We start from the raw sequence: 17,536 nt of genomic DNA, 5'->3' as shown, positions 1-17,536 counted from the left end.
TATATGGTACATTTGCAATAAATAAACTTATTAGAATCACACTATTTACCAATTTTTTTATGGCGAACTTTTATGGATGCGTAAATTCTTTGCGAAGCATGCATGGAACCCTAAAATAAAATGTAGTTTCCACAAGGCTCTGAGGCGGAGTTTATAGTTTTATCCGGAAAACCATAATGATGTTTACGTTCGGATTTCGGATCCAGTATTAGTTTAAATATAAAATAATAAGAATTAACATAAGCTAAGAACCGCGGCGTAGCTCGTACTTTACTGGTTATGAAGTGTTGATATGCGAGACTAGGAATTATAATTATACTAAAAACACAATTTAGTTTTTAGGTAAGTTAATTAATATATATCATTATTTCGCTACAGGAAAACCGGTGTTCCGGTCATACAAAATCAGTACAAGGAACATACCTTTTGTTTCATCTTGAATGAATGAACAAATAAGGCGAAATTTTGCTTTCAACTAACTTATTTCCTATCTTTTAGGGTTCTGTACCTCAAAAGGAAAAAACGGAACTCTTATAGGATCACTCGTGCGTCTGTCTGTCCGTCTGTCATGTCCGTGTTACATATCATATGAAAGAGCTCATTGTGAGAATCTCAAATATATTTTTTTATAATTTTAAGATAAACAGTTTAGAAGTTATTCAAGAAAATAGCAAAAAAAACGACCATTCCCTCTTTATCTCCGAAACTGCTGGGTCAAACATTTTGAAAAAAAAATATACAAAATAGATCTTTACCTATAGATCACAGGAAAACCTATTAGAAATGTACAGTCAAGCGTGAGTCGGACTTAATTACTTAGTTTTTGATCCGACCCCTACGGGTTTTATAAAGACATTTCACATAAGAAATATATTGTTTAAATTGTGTAATGTACGGAACCCTTGAAACGCAAGTCCGACTCGCACTTGTTTACTAAATAATTAATCCTACACAACACAAAGACATATAAGGATGAATTCAGGGAAGTGCAAATGAGCCACAAGACTAGATAGGTAACATTCGAATTTACGCATTCGTATCCTGGACTATTTATATTTACCTAAAGAAAATTTTATTTAATGAAAACCAACTCAAAACCGAGTTGACTCCGTCTCAGTCCCATGCCCGTACTCCTACTGTTTTTTTTACGAGTCCAATTAGAAATACATTTAAATGAATGGTTTAGAATTTGAAATAAGTACATTCAGCAAAACGATCTGCTTAGCATACAAAAATGTACACAGGACTGCTAGGCTAATAGTTTTGCTGACTGTAACTACATTAAAAGGTTATAGTTATACGAAATAAACTACAGTACAGTACAGTATTTTTTGGGGGCAAATAAATTAAATACCTCGTCATTTACCGGTTAGCTGTAATAAAATAATACATTCGTAGGCCGGTTGATACTTGATACCTACTTCTCGCATTTTGCGCGTGAACAGGGTGGCTGCGCGAGCTGACGGCGGACGCGCGGGCCGCGGCCGACGCACCCCTCGCACACGGCGCAGGCGCGCGGCGCAGACCGACGCTCACCGGCATGGATCGATGAGATAAACGCGCAACCCCGCTGCAAAAATCAATACCCTTTCCATCGATTTTTACAGCCGCAGCCGCCGCACACTAGATTTGAGGGTCGCACGCGGTGGTTGCGCGCATTGTTTTCATATATTTCTTTAGCTTTATAGTTTTCGTAGACGCGACCTCATTAGGATTTTATTGTGTATGTAAGAAAGTTATGAACAAATAGTAAAGTCGTTATCGTAACCATTTTAAAATATCGATTTTCCTAATTTCCGGTTTTTACAAGGTATTTTTTTAATTATTATTTGAAGTCGTTACGTAACTTCTTATTTAAAAATAAATAAATTCTAAATAAATAATATACTCACAATAGCTATGTATTTCGTAAATGTTTTTTTGAAATTAAAAACGAGTTTTTAAATGTATAATTACAAATTTCGCATTAATTGTTTTTATAATACAAAGTTTGATTTCTTTCCGGTAAAACGAAGACGAGTAGCCGCTTCTCGAAGTTCTCGATGGCGGCATTTTCGCATGTGTAAACAAAAACAAACCGCGTAACGTAAAATAACAATTTCGCCGCAGATGGAGTGGACGTGATATAACGACAATGACGTCGACGGACACATATCAGTTGAAATGGCACTCGCACAGTTCACATTTGAACGGGTCCGTTGCGGCTTTGCTGCGCTCGGAGCGGTTCACGGATGTGGTGCTGTGCACGATGGACGGGTCTCAAATCCCGGCTCACAAGTTCATCCTCAGTTCGTGCAGTGTTTACTTGAGCGGGTTGTTCGAGGGCCAGCGGCATGTCACGCGGATGGGCGGTATGCTTTACGTCGTTCTGCCGTCGGAGATATCTACGAAGGCGCTCAAGATTTTAGTGGAGTATATGTATAAAGGTACGTTTTTTAAAGTATTTACACTATACTAGTAGTCATTTTACACTATACTAGTAGCCACATTAGGGCTCACGCTAGACAACGTCCATAATGTTTATTTGGGGTCGCCGTCATCGAAAACGATGAGGAGGACTATATATATATAGTCATTTTTAGCTCCTAAACTCGTCGCTTCGAAATCCCAAGTACCTAACTCCCAGGAGTCCCAGGTGTTTCTGATTACTCATATATTTTATATAAAATCGCGCGTGCGACACCGCAACGCTGGACGGTGGGAGTTAAGGGAGAAAGGAAATGTTTACGTCGAAATCATATTCCTATCACCCAAAACCCAGTTCTGATCAGTTAAATTGATAGTCTACAGATGTGAGGATCCCATAACAACAGAAAACCTAAGGAACCCTATATTTCCAGGTGAAACAACAGTTTCGAATGAAGTTCTAGATACAGTATTAAAAGCCGGTGAGGTCCTAAAGATCCGAGGCTTATGGCGGCAGACGGATGAAGCTGGTGACCCTCCGGCGGAGAAGACAACCACACAAGTAGCTAGTGTTAACAAACAGCCGGTGAAGAAACCGGAGGACTTACAGCCTAAGATTGCAGTCAAGAAAGATGATAAACTACTTAAGAGTTTTACACCAATGCAGCAGCAAGGGGTCACAAGGTAACAACTTATGACATTTTTCTTAATTTTACTTGAGGCATTTTCAGAGTTCAAAATCCACCTAGAGAAAATGTCTAAGGTAAACTCACAGCAATAAGGTTTTCTTTTACTGTGCACTAACAGGGGTCTACAGAGCATGTACTTTGAAATGGGTGGTTTTAGTGTGTTCAGGCTACAAAAAAAATCTTATTCACATAAGTTTTGCAATATGTTTTAATATTACATGTAACAATAACCTGACCATAATAAATATAAATTATAATTATAATTATTCTGCCCTTCGCTCTAGTTAGGCCTTACCGGGTTAGTTACTAAACCAGACTTATATTGTATGGGAAGTTTGAGTTTGAGAGTGTGAGAGGTTTGTTCAACCATTTCAAATATAATTGAAAATTTACGATAATTGTAATTTATATTCCAGACCCATGTTCATCGGACCACCCAAACTGGTGTTCATCAAGACCACAGAGGGAGGCACACAGGCGGCGATACGATCGGCCGGGCCTAAGGGCCAAACTATACTGGTTGCACCCGCGCCCTCCCTGGACACCTCTACCACCTCTGCTACTACTACCACAACCTCCACTTCAATAGCTATAGGTAATTATCTATTTATCTAGATCTATGTTCATCACAAGTATCACAACCAAACTGGTTTCGCGCAGGAGTTTCGGTCAGGCGGGCCTAAGGGCTAAACTATACTGTTGCATCAGTGTTTGCCCCCTCTCTTGAAATCTTTGGCTTGCTCGGGTCGGGTATCAATATTAGCACGAGCGATTAACCTTTTGGAAGCCAATGACGAATATATCGGCAGCGTAGCTCCAACGCCAAAGACCGATTAATCCGTCACAGACCACAGAGCAACATAGACCTACGTGCATGTGCATAAAGTTCAATTTCAGTTTTGACACTTCGGTGACGTGGCGTCCGAGTGACAGCTTTTGTGTTAGACACGGCGGCGTCGAAAAGGTTAAACAAAAACTTTTCCTCCTTGCAAATATAGTGCGACATAAAGTAGTATCATCATCTTCCTCGCGTTGTCCCGGCATTTTGCCACGGCTCATGGGAGCCTGGGGTCCGCTTGGCAACTAATCCCGAGAATTGGCATAGGCACTAGTTTTTACGAAAGCGACTGCCATCTGACCTTCCAACCCAGAGGGGAAACTAGGCCTTGTTGGGATTAGTACATAAAGTAGTATAAATTAAATAAAATGGAACTAAAAAAATTCCATACTAAATTGTTGTGGCACCCTCAATAATTTTGTACAATTAGTTGTCGGACTATAAGGGCGAGTTGCACCGACCACATTTGACAGACTGATCAACGTTACTCAGCAGTGAACTATGAAACTTCCCATACAATAAAATTTAACGAACGTTTTAACGGTGACAGGCGGCTTGGTGCAACTGGCACTAAGTATTGTATCTTTATGTAGCTTCGACGACGATAGCGGACGACTCGCCGGACGAGGCGCCGGCGCCGCGCATCCTGCGCCGGCACGCGGCCGAGCGCAAGTACGGCAAGCGGCAGAAACCCGACGACACCGACGACAAGGATGCCGACGATACTGCCTCCAGTGAGTACAATATATGTATATACTACTATTGTCTATCTCTCTCTAGCTTCGACGACGATAGCGGACGACTCGCCGGACGAGGCGCCGGCGCCGCGCATCCTGCGCCGGCACGCGGCCGAGCGCAAGTACGGCAAGCGGCAGAAACCCGACGACACCGACGACAAGGATGCCGACGATACTGCCTCCAGTGAGTACAATATATGTATATACTACTATTGTCTATCTCTCTCTAGCTTCGACGACGATAGCGGACGACTCGCCGGACGAGGCGCCGGCGCCGCGCATCCTGCGCCGGCACGCGGCCGAGCGCAAGTACGGCAAGCGGCAGAAACCCGACGACACCGACGACAAGGATGCCGACGATACTGCCTCCAGTGAGTACAATATATGTATATACTACTATTGTCTATCTCTCTCTAGCTTCGACGACGATAGCGGACGACTCGCCGGACGAGGCGCCGGCGCCGCGCATCCTGCGCCGGCACGCGGCCGAGCGCAAGTACGGCAAGCGGCAGAAACCCGACGACACCGACGACAAGGATGCCGACGATACTGCCTCCAGTGAGTACAATATATGTATATACTACTATTGTCTATCTCTCTCTAGCTTCGACGACGATAGCGGACGACTCGCCGGACGAGGCGCCGGCACGCGGCCGAGCGCAAGTACGGCAAGCGGCAGAAACCCGACGACACCGACGACAAGGATGCCGACGATACTGCCTCCAGTGAGTACAATATATGTATATACTACTATTGTCTATCTCTCTCTAGCTTCGACGACGATAGCGGACGACTCGCCGGACGAGGCGCCGGCGCCGCGCATCCTGCGCCGGCACGCGGCCGAGCGCAAGTACGGCAAGCGGCAGAAACCCGACGACACCGACGACAAGGATGCCGACGATACTGCCTCCAGTGAGTACAATATATGTATATACTACTATTGTCTATCTCTCTCTAGCTTCGACGACGATAGCGGACGACTCGCCGGACGAGGCGCCGGCGCCGCGCATCCTGCGCCGGCACGCGGCCGAGCGCAAGTACGGCAAGCGGCAGAAACCCGACGACACCGACGACAAGGATGCCGACGATACTGCCTCCAGTGAGTACAATATATGTATATACTACTATTGTCTATCTCTCTCTAGCTTCGACGACGATAGCGGACGACTCGCCGGACGAGGCGCCGGCACGCGGCCGAGCGCAAGTACGGCAAGCGGCAGAAACCCGACGACACCGACGACAAGGATGCCGACGATACTGCCTCCAGTGAGTACAATATATGTATATACTACTATTGTCTATCTCTCTCTAGCTTCGACGACGATAGCGGACGACTCGCCGGACGAGGCGCCGGCGCCGCGCATCCTGCGCCGGCACGCGGCCGAGCGCAAGTACGGCAAGCGGCAGAAACCCGACGACACCGACGACAAGGATGCCGACGATACTGCCTCCAGTGAGTACAATATATGTATATACTACTATTGTCTATCTCTCTCTAGCTTCGACGACGATAGCGGACGACTCGCCGGACGAGGCGCCGGCGCCGCGCATCCTGCGCCGGCACGCGGCCGAGCGCAAGTACGGCAAGCGGCAGAAACCCGACGACACCGACGACAAGGATGCCGACGATACTGCCTCCAGTGAGTACAATATATGTATATACTACTATTGTCTATCTCTCTCTAGCTTCGACGACGATAGCGGACGACTCGCCGGACGAGGCGCCGGCACGCGGCCGAGCGCAAGTACGGCAAGCGGCAGAAACCCGACGACACCGACGACAAGGATGCCGACGATACTGCCTCCAGTGAGTACAATATATGTATATACTACTATTGTCTATCTCTCTCTAGCTTCGACGACGATAGCGGACGACTCGCCGGACGAGGCGCCGGCACGCGGCCGAGCGCAAGTACGGCAAGCGGCAGAAACCCGACGACACCGACGACAAGGATGCCGACGATACTGCCTCCAGTGAGTACAATATATGTATATACTACTATTGTCTATCTCTCTCTAGCTTCGACGACGATAGCGGACGACTCGCCGGACGAGGCGCCGGCACGCGGCCGAGCGCAAGTACGGCAAGCGGCAGAAACCCGACGACACCGACGACAAGGATGCCGACGATACTGCCTCCAGTGAGTACAATATATGTATATACTACTATTGTCTATCTCTCTCTAGCTTCGACGACGATAGCGGACGACTCGCCGGACGAGGCGCCGGCACGCGGCCGAGCGCAAGTACGGCAAGCGGCAGAAACCCGACGACACCGACGACAAGGATGCCGACGATACTGCCTCCAGTGAGTACAATATATGTATATACTACTATTGTCTATCTCTCTCTAGCTTCGACGACGATAGCGGACGACTCGCCGGACGAGGCGCCGGCACGCGGCCGAGCGCAAGTACGGCAAGCGGCAGAAACCCGACGACACCGACGATAAGGATGCCGACGATACTGCCTCCAGTGAGTACAATATATGTATATACTACTATTGTCTATCTCTCTCTAGCTTCGACGACGATAGCGGACGACTCGCCGGACGAGGCGCCGGCACGCGGCCGAGCGCAAGTACGGCAAGCGGCAGAAACCCGACGACACCGACGACAAGGATGCCGACGATACTGCCTCCAGTGAGTACAATATATGTATATACTACTATTGTCTATCTCTCTCTAGCTTCGACGACGATAGCGGACGACTCGCCGGACGAGGCGCCGGCACGCGGCCGAGCGCAAGTACGGCAAGCGGCAGAAACCCGACGACACCGACGACAAGGATGCCGACGATACTGCCTCCAGTGAGTACAATATATGTATATACTACTATTGTCTATCTCTCTCTAGCTTCGACGACGATAGCGGACGACTCGCCGGACGAGGCGCCGGCACGCGGCCGAGCGCAAGTACGGCAAGCGGCAGAAACCCGACGACACCGACGACAAGGATGCCGACGATACTGCCTCCAGTGAGTATATACAATGTGTCGTCTGGCAAGCCACACATCGGTAGAAAATGGGGTTGGCAACTGTCAAAGGTTTGCAGAGATGGCGCCATCATAGCTTGCCCCTTTTTCTATGAGATTTGGCTTAAAGGGCTGGCATCCAAGGCATTAAAAAAACAAAAATATTACACAATTCTAGGGATTGACAGGGCAAGCTATGCTGGCGCCCTCTGCTAATTATTTCGGCCGGCCAACCCCATTGAAAAATGTAGGCAGGACGAATCAGTGTCTCATACTATTGTTGAATTTTGTGCTTTTTTCTATTGACAAAGTTGGCTTGCCAGAGTATACGTAGAGTATAGTGTCTATAGCTTCGACGATTCGTCAGACGAGGCTCCGATTCCTGCAGCGAAAATCCAAATTTCGTGATCAGCCGTGCTTGCATATTCGATAGAAAGGTAGATGAAGAGGCGATTTTCGCGGTAAGGCCCTCTGCGACGACTCGCGGCCGAGCGCAAGTACGACAAGCAGCAGAAACCCCACGACCATGATGACAAGGATGCCGAAGATAATACCTCCAGTAAGTACAGTCCACACTGTTAACTCGTCGTCAACCTTATTGCTGAGGCATAACGGCCCGGCCACGACATGCGGCGTGCGGCGGCAGCGGCGGGCGGCGGCCATAGGTGGGAACTTTTTCGGCAATATCAAAGGGCAAAGTTGAAGGCACGAGACCTCAGGGCCCTCCTCCCACTAGATGGTGTGCTCAAATTAGGGCACCAATTTAAAACTGCACGAGACCATGCGCTTGGCGAGGAACAGAACCCTATGGAGGAATCTGGTCTTCAGCAGAAGGACATGATGTCACGATCGAGGGACCGACTGGAGAAGAGAGATATTAAATATATTAATAACGGGTCACTCACGTATTTTAAGTCGAAAAACGCTCGACATGTTTCACTCCGTACCGAGTAGTGTCATCAGGAGCTTGCGCTGACAGTGACGGACCGGCGCAGACTGCGGGCCGCAGCACTTGACTCGGAAAATACGTGAGTGAGTCTCACGGAAGTTTTGTTATTAAAATTACCTGCATGTTCTTGTTTATTTTATTTTGTTATATTTTCCGGCCACTAACCTTTATTTTTTTTTATCAGAAAAATCAACAGCAAGCAACAACGACCCAGACGTGTCTATAAAGGAGGAGCCGGAATGGGACGCATCCAGCATCGAAGAGGAGGAACGATCGATCGCCGAAATGTTCCAACAAGAGATGAGCGTCAAACAAGAGCCTGAGGATCTGGATATCGACGAGGAGGGACTGGTATGTATAGAATTATAGATATAGTTTTCAATTTTTGACAAACACAAATCGGCATTAGTCAGCATATTGACAGTAATTCCTTAACTGCTTCAGATCAGAAATTCATAGTCAATGAAAAACAATAGGCACAGAAGTCTTGCTAGGAATTGCACGTGGGAACTTTACCGCATGGCGCCAAGTTATATATGGCCTGCCTGCCTAAAGGCTAACTTAGACGGCGTGCGAACTCGCATGCGATTTTGGAGATTGAGATTACATTAGCGGAAGCCGCTGAACCCCAATTACAAAGAAATACCGCAAATCGATGTACAGGTTAGCCGTTTGGCACACGCATACTAGAGGTCAAAACAAAATTTTTGACCCGCAGTTCTTAAAAAAAATCCCGGGGGGGGGTGATAAAACATTATTTTTTTTGTATGAAAAAAAAACTTTTTTTCCAAAACCTTCGTGTGTGGTATCATACGAAAGGTCTTTTTGAGGCGATTCTAAACATATATCACATCATTACATTTCGGCCATTTTTTTTTAATTAAAACAAAAAGAATTTTCGAAACATACCAAGTTCGGGCTTCTCCAGATACGATATGGCTGATTTTTTTTGTACAATATACCACAAATGATACGTGATATCCTCATATCCAACCCCAAGAAAGCAATTTTGAAAATAATTTCATTAACATTAAATCATTTTACGGTTTAGACACTTGTTTTAGTCACTCGCGCTGACTCGTGCTGTGTGAGTTCGTACTGTGTGTCGCTACAAGTGTTAGGTGACCCAAACACACGACTATGCCCGCCTACAACGATAGCGCAAGACCTCCCCCAACCGGCAAGCATAGACAGCCGCTCTTGAGCTGTGCTACACATGAGCTGTCTTCTATCTATATCTATGAACTAGCTAAGTTCAAAATAGGTTATTGCTCGCCCCGTCTTGCGCGGTAATTCCCTCCCTTGCGCAAGGTTGGCCGCTTACGAATGTGGTCGAAAACACATTTCAAAAATTACAATACAAAAAAAAATTAAAATACACAACACACTAAATTAAATATTTTTAAAAAAGTAAAAAAAAATAGGCAATAATGTGGATCTGTATGTACAACAGGGTGTGTTTTCGTGATGCAGGTGTACAGCCCGCTGGCGTGCGAGCTGTGCGCGGAGGTGTTCACGCTGCCGGCCGCCTGGGTGCGCCACGTGCAGGGCCACGCGCGCGCCGACCACACGCACGCGCGCAAGCGCAAGCATCGCTCCGCGGTACGTACACCCCTCCCCTCTACAACTACCGGCCAGGTGTACAGCCCGCTGGCGTGCGAGCTGTGCGCGGAGGTGTTCACGCTGCCGGCCGCCTGGGTGCGCCACGTGCAGGGCCACGCGCGCGCCGACCACACGCACGCGCGCAAGCGCAAGCATCGCTCCGCGGTACGTACACCCCTCCCCTCTACAACTACCGGCCAGGTGTACAGCCCGCTGGCGTGCGAGCTGTGCGCGGAGGTGTTCACGCTGCCGGCCGCCTGGGTGCGCCACGTGCAGGGCCACGCGCGCGCCGACCACACGCACGCGCGCAAGCGCAAGCATCGCTCCGCGGTACGTACACCCCTCCCCTCTACAACTACCGGCCAGGTGTACAGCCCGCTGGCGTGCGAGCTGTGCGCGGAGGTGTTCACGCTGCCGGCCGCCTGGGTGCGCCACGTGCAGGGCCACGCGCGCGCCGACCACACGCACGCGCGCAAGCGCAAGCATCGCTCCGCGGTACGTACACCGTACACTGGTGGGGGGAGCTGTCAGAACGAGATAGTCTTATGTATCTTTCAGTAGGAGTACCAGAGAAATCGTTATTATTGTTTGTCCTTGTTACAGTCTCACATTTTTTTTATTCCCCGCCGTAAGTATGGTTTATGGTGGGCTACAAATCTACTCGACCAATCATATTGTCGCATTGCGTATGTTCTGTCCCACACGCGCACGCGGTAGGCCACTTCTATAGGATCCTACCTTCTATGTTCCTCTGCAACGACCAGCTTATCTCTCCCATGTGTGAGCGTGACAGCGCGCACCACCTATATAGCGATGTCCCGCTCGTACACCGCATCCGATTTGAAGACCCCCTACTTGCGTATCGATATGGCAGCGGTAGCGCGCAAAGAATATAATACTAGGAGAAAAACGATAACTCCATACAAAAAAATCAATGCAACTAAAATTGCCAACCGACTTAGCTTGGTGGGTACTAGTTTGGTAGTACTACTGTTCACGAAGCTAATGGCCCTGGGTTCGAATCGAATCCCGGCGAGGGAGTTTCTTTTTATAATTTTATTTTGGGGTGTGGTTTTTAAATTAGCATTTCTCAAATAAATAAATAAAATACCTATGTGAAGAGATGTGTCATCTTCAATCAAAAGGGTACTTATTGTCGGTATTGAGTTATTGCTACCAGCATATAGTTCAAAAGATATTTATATATATGCAAAAAGAATCAGAACTAAGTTTAGTACTTATTTTTCTATGATTTTTTGAAAATTCATCATGTAAATGTACAGTTTTGAGATATTTGATGTTAAAGTTTGAAAAGTTAAAATACCAAGTTCTAGTACGAAGTTATGGAGATAGCGGTTTTTAAATGTTCCTTAATCATTATACTCCTAAATAAATGACATTGAATCTCTAATATTATACATATAATTGAGATATTATAAAATAAAGCACGTAGGGTATTGGGACATGAAATAAAATAAAAAAATCTTTTTTATGGCTTTAAATTGACAAGTTCTAGGCTAACTTATATTGCCCTTGCAAATCTATAATGTAGGGATGCTAATAAAAATCATTAAACAGCTATAATGTGTAATAAACTTTTCTTTTTAAATAAAACAAAAACCAACATCATTCTTATAAATCTTACATAAAATCAATGAATTATGTGTCAGCAAGCATTGTACACGTTAGTTTATGCGTAAAATTAACCAAAAAGTATAAAAACAGTACAAAATAATTTAGTTTTGTATTAAAAAAAGTGGCTTCGAAGTTTAGTACTTTGAACATAGTACCACCAAGGACCGGAAAACCCATCTTTACACTTAATCGTATCAATTCGGTAAACCAATCAATTCGTTTACCTTATTATTCAGTAACCCTATCATACTGTTACCTGATTGTAATGGTAAGTTTATTGAAAGGGTTAATCTCAAAACCCCATCCCGATAGGGTTTTTTAAGGGTTATTAACAGGTTTTTATTCAGATATGGTAACCTTTATTATTATTATATATGTAAATGTCAGACCGGCTTTGAAAGATGATTTTTTTACGGTAACGAGTGATACCTTACTTTACCTCTGAACCTATTCTGCATTGGGGCCTCTATACACCTCACCGATAATTGCATGCGATTTGCGTTACATTGTGGCATTTGATCCCACGATTAAATTTATTCTACCTACTTAGCTAGCAATTGTCTGAAATCGCATGCGATATAATACAAGGTCTGTGGAGGCCTTTAACGTTTACACTAATTTAATTTTGTATTATTTGTGCACAGAGCGATGACACCGAGGAGACGATGGCACTACTCCGCTGCGATCTTTGCCAAAAGCACTTCCCCAACCCCGCCGAGTGGGTACGCCACGTGCAGAGCACCCACACTGAAACAGGTGTGTTCCTTTTTACTTCACACTACACCTTCACACTATAGACTTTGAAACTTAACTTATCTTTCGGGTATGAAATGCTCTTAGGTCCGGGGGTCGGTAAACTTTTGAGAAGAGTGAACCGCAGTGCAAATCACTCGTTTTAGAAATTCCAAACAGCTGCAAATGTTGTTTTACTCGTACGTTGTCCAGAACTAGATACTCCCAAGTGTTATCTTTTGAGTGCCCTAAAGAGCCACAATTGTATATACCTTCAAAGTCATTTCCGCGGTTTGCCGACTCATGCCTTAGGAATTTAAAGGAATATAAATAAAAACTTTAATCACATGATGCAGGCATTAAGCCGTTTAATAATACTATATATTTTGTAGTAGGTATATAAATACAAGGCGCTTAGGCCGCATGACCGAGTCACATATTCTTACTTGTTTGTATTATATTCCTAATAAGAACAGACTATATTCCAAATATAAAGAGTGCCAATTAAAGCTTTCCGTTAGAGACTATAATAACTCGTACCTTTTTGATTTGAACCTATTGAGAATATTTTTAGGCCCTGAATAAACTGTCCCAAATAATTATTACTACTTATTGCAAATTCTCGTTCTCAAAATACCATGTTCACGGCGGAAAAATCGTTGCTATAAGTTTCGCTGTAAATGAAAATGTAATTAGGTCATTCTCAAAATACCACCATTTTAAGCTACTATAATCTTGCTTAGCTTCATTTCTGTTACAAATATTGGTCTATACTTTAACTACTACTAACTTTTTTTAAATATTTTAGGACCTAAATTAATATGTTATATGTGTATGTCTATTACATGTTATGGATAACATGGATTTTGAAATAGGTATTAGTTCATTTCGTACACATAAAAAAAAAATATGATGATTTCGGAAGGTGGTAATTTGAACACGATTGAACTAAAATAAGCAACATAGCTGAAATCTGATTGTTATGAACGTGGCTGATTCTCGACAAGCGAATAGTAAAAAGTTTACGTAAGTTACTCATTACCTATTAACCACTGAGTTTCCGCAATGCTCTCACCCCGCTACACATGATGATCACTTCAGTTATGTTTAATATTGGCTTTGCTTGTCGCTTAACAGCACTTTGCGACCTGAGGTGATGGCATGGAGGTCTCCCTGAATACTTAGAAGACTACGGATGGATAGTGAAAGAAATATAAAAATGTTCCTTTTCTTTAGAGTGGCTGGAAAACTCCTAACCTAACAATCAAGTTGCTCTTAGTAAGGCCAGGATTACACTTGTAAGTTTTACTTACGTAAGTAGGGACACAGCTATACTACAGAATGAGATATGAATATCGTTATCTCATTCTAGCAAATAGCTTTGTCCCTACTTACGTAAGTAAAACTTACAAGTGTAATCCTGGCCTAAGGCCCAGTTTTCATATAATATGAAGAAGATCTGAAGGCAATGACTAAAAAAAGTGGGTTCGGGGGCATTTAAATATTACGTAACACAATTTGGGGGAAGGGGAGTCTTGTAAAACGTTACGATGCGTTACGGGGGCGGGAGGGAGGGGGGGATAAAATAAATACATATAATCACGCCTATTTCCCAGAGGGGTAGGCAGAGAACACGGATTTCCACTTGCTACGATTCTCACATACCTCTTTCGCTTCCTCCACTTTCATACAATATTTCTCATACACGCTCGCTCATTTCTTCAATTTTATGATTATACTTTGCTGAAGATAATGGGGGTCAATAGGTAATATTTGAATGCCCCATTCTCCAATACCTTGGGACCATAGCCACAGATTATATAATAGCTAACTTAAAGAAGACATGACATTGATCAAATTAGAATGTTTCTACGTACCGTAAAACCACCCAAGTATAATCCAAAAACTCCCAACTGTGGTCCAAAATTAACTCGAATATCTTGTCTTAGGTGTGACTATTATTTCTGAGGCAAAATAGTTTCATAAATGGTGAAAAACATTCAGAAAATACTAAAAATAACAATGGTATTGGTACTTAATTTATTAAGCGTTGAACTTGTGGGCATAAAGGTCTGCTAAGAAATTAAAACGCGCCTTGATACTCTAGGTATTTTAAAATGATAATTACCGTGACATACTTATTTCAGTGTTACTGCTGACATTTTAAATTCCCTTTCAATATTAATCCGTTACTATGCTAAAAAATATAAGGAACTGAAATCACACTTCTGATATATGTAACTGTGACAACCAGCATGCCATCATCTCTTAAAACATGATGTCCTAATAACCCTTTCTAAATGTATCGATGTCGGTTGTCTAGAATTGGCCATATCAAACAACAGTGCCCCACCAAAACGTCACAATCGTTTCACAGAGGGCGCGCAAAACAAGACTTGCTCGCACTGCAAGAAAACCTTCCCGTCGCATGCCTCCATGCTCATACACATGAGGACGCATACAGGTTCGTATTACTTGTATTTCCATAATATATAGTCCGTCAAACAACTATGTCAGTATAGAAAAAGGTGCGAAACTCAAATTTTCTATGGGACGATAACCCTTCGCGCCTACATTTTTTAAATTTGCCGCATTTTTCTACTGACAGAAATGGCTTGACAGACTATAGTATAGGTATCTATAGTAGTTATTCAAATTAGCTTTTTTTAATCGACGGATGTAGGTATGTACCTACGTTTTATATTAAAAATAACAATGAGATTAAGTGGATATAATTTGTACAACATTGACATTTTATGTAATTCAACAGTAGTATTATTTTCGGGGATTTTAGAGTTATATATTTCGGTGTTACACCATAAATCGTCTGCGATAGACGAAAAGGCCAATGATGATGATGAGAGTTAAGTATACTCAAGCCAGCCATACCCGCTATTCTACTATCTACGTCCTAGATATTAAAATAGGATAGATTAAATCTAGGATATATAAACAGATTATTTAACTAGAGTTTTCAGCTAGGAAACACGTATGTGTTATTAACCTTGTGACCTACCGTGAAATAATCTCTCGATTTAATTTTACTTTGGCATACCTAATCTTTAAAGGTGTGCAATTTACGTACATTGTACCTATGTGCATAACTGCATATCTAATAACCATTTTTTCTATCAAATAATGTCCGTATTTTATGGGTTGTAATGATCGAACTTAAAACAAAAAATGCCCCTAAATGTTTACTTTGCATACACTCATTACACTCTTATCTTTAAAGGTGTGCAATTTACGTACATTGTACCTATGTGCATAACTGCATATCTAATAACTATTTTTTCTATCAAATAATGTTCGTATTTTATGGGTTGTAATGATCGAACTTAAAACAAAAAATGCCCCTAAATGTTTACTTTGCATACACTCATTACACTCTTATCTTTAAAGGTGTGCAATTTACGTACATTGTACCTAGGTATGTGCATAACTGCATATCTAATAACTATTTTTTCTATCAAATAATGTCCGTATTTTATGGGTTGTAATGATCGAACTTAAAACAAAAAATGCCCCTAAATGTTTACTTTGCATACACTCATTACACTCTTACTAATTAGGTCTTTTTTAACAGCCAAATTTTCCGCGTAGCTAATACGAGTGTGAACTAGGGTACTTATCTATAATATGTAGTCGGTAGGTTGTTGCTACACGAGCATGTAAACAATACTCATCAATAAAACCTTTCAGGTGAGCGTCCGTTCGTATGCGGGCTGTGCAACAAAGGTTTCAACGTGAAGTCCAACTTATTGCGGCATCTCCGCACGCTGCACGACCAGATCATCAGCCCCGCGCTGGTCGAGGGCGAGGCGGACGACGAGACCGAGGGCCCGAGCGAGGTACCGTACTTCCCTATTTCACTATCCTAAATACTACTAATTGTTCGCTATATTGAGCGATCCGCGATCCTGGATACGATGATAAGCGTTAGGCCGCTTCCCCACTTGGCGGTGCGGTATCGGTGCAGTACGCAGTATTTTTCAGCCAATCAGGAAGAAATACTGCGTACTGCACCGATACCGCACCGCCAAGCGGAGAAGCGGCCTTAAATTGACGTTAGTGAAAATTGTGTTCTAGAGGCGAGTTAATAAAGATTCACACAGTTATAGGCAAGATTTCTGGCTAAAGCACGCGAATTACTTTGAGACGAGCCAAAATGAAGCTCGTTTATGCGTATAAATAACTGTTTCATCTATTACGTGGTCCAACCTGTGGCTCGAGGAACCACGGGGTAGTGATAGGCGATCCATTCCCATTAGTAGTATAGTATCTGTCTGGTAATGTACGAGTATGGTAATCCCTTATGTCGCAGGTGAAGCGCGAGTCCTGAGGGCGCGGGGGGGCGGGGCGGGGGCGGGGGCGGCGAGGCCGGCGCGCGGTGCCGCCGCCGCCGCCGCGCAAGCAGAGCTACTCGCTGTTCCTCAAGCAGCGCGCCGTGCTCTTCTCCGCCAAGAAGTGGAAGCAGTAGCCCGCCGGACCTGCGCCACGAGCCACGACCCATGTGCCGCCGGACCGGTGCGGTGTCCGGGTAACGCTTGATTTACTTTTTACGAATTGTAACATTTTATTCGGTGACGTGACGCCGATTTGGAGACTACTCGCTAAAAAATAACTCGACAGAGAAAATAACTGTGGTCGAAATGTTAGAAAGAGAACAATGTACAGAGCCGCGAGTCACTAGAGCTGGCGTGTAGTGTATCACGTACGGCGAGCTGCAAAAGTGCAACACCGTTTTATAAAAGAATTCAGTTCATAGTGGGATTGCATTTTTGCAGCTATGTGTACAGTCAGTGCCCTAACATAAGTATCCAATTTTATGTACAGCAAGTATGGCAACGTGGGTACTTTGAGGTACTGACTTGCCGACTGTGGATAGAAAGGTAAGTATCTTCTTTCCAGTTATTATGACGTTCAGCTTTGGCGAATCGATCTGTAGTAAATAGCTGACGTTATAGAAAGCTGA

General features: G+C 44.2%; 1 protein-coding gene across 1 annotated transcript; it reads left to right on the top strand.

Annotated features, from left to right (window-relative positions):
* Nucleotides 1–1,432: 1,432 nt before the first annotated feature.
* On the top strand, nt 1,433–17,057 carry LOC134743261 (zinc finger protein Xfin). The gene is made up of 11 exons (XM_063676667.1): nt 1,433–1,810; nt 2,110–2,426; nt 2,841–3,090; nt 3,512–3,690; nt 4,527–4,667; nt 8,777–8,943; nt 10,066–10,689; nt 12,474–12,585; nt 14,885–15,025; nt 16,264–16,412; nt 16,886–17,057. The coding sequence occupies exons 2-11, from the start codon at nt 2,135–2,137 to the stop codon at nt 16,901–16,903; spliced, it is 2,073 nt and encodes a 690-aa protein (XP_063532737.1). The 5' UTR covers nt 1,433–1,810; nt 2,110–2,134; the 3' UTR covers nt 16,904–17,057.
* Nucleotides 17,058–17,536: the final 479 nt, after the last annotated feature.

This window comes from Cydia strobilella, chromosome 7 (genome assembly GCF_947568885.1).
Source record: "Cydia strobilella chromosome 7, ilCydStro3.1, whole genome shotgun sequence".
NCBI classification, from domain to species: domain Eukaryota; kingdom Metazoa; phylum Arthropoda; class Insecta; order Lepidoptera; family Tortricidae; genus Cydia; species Cydia strobilella.
The sequence above is the reverse complement of the archived record's forward strand: the minus strand, read 5'-3'. Positions and strand labels throughout refer to the sequence as shown.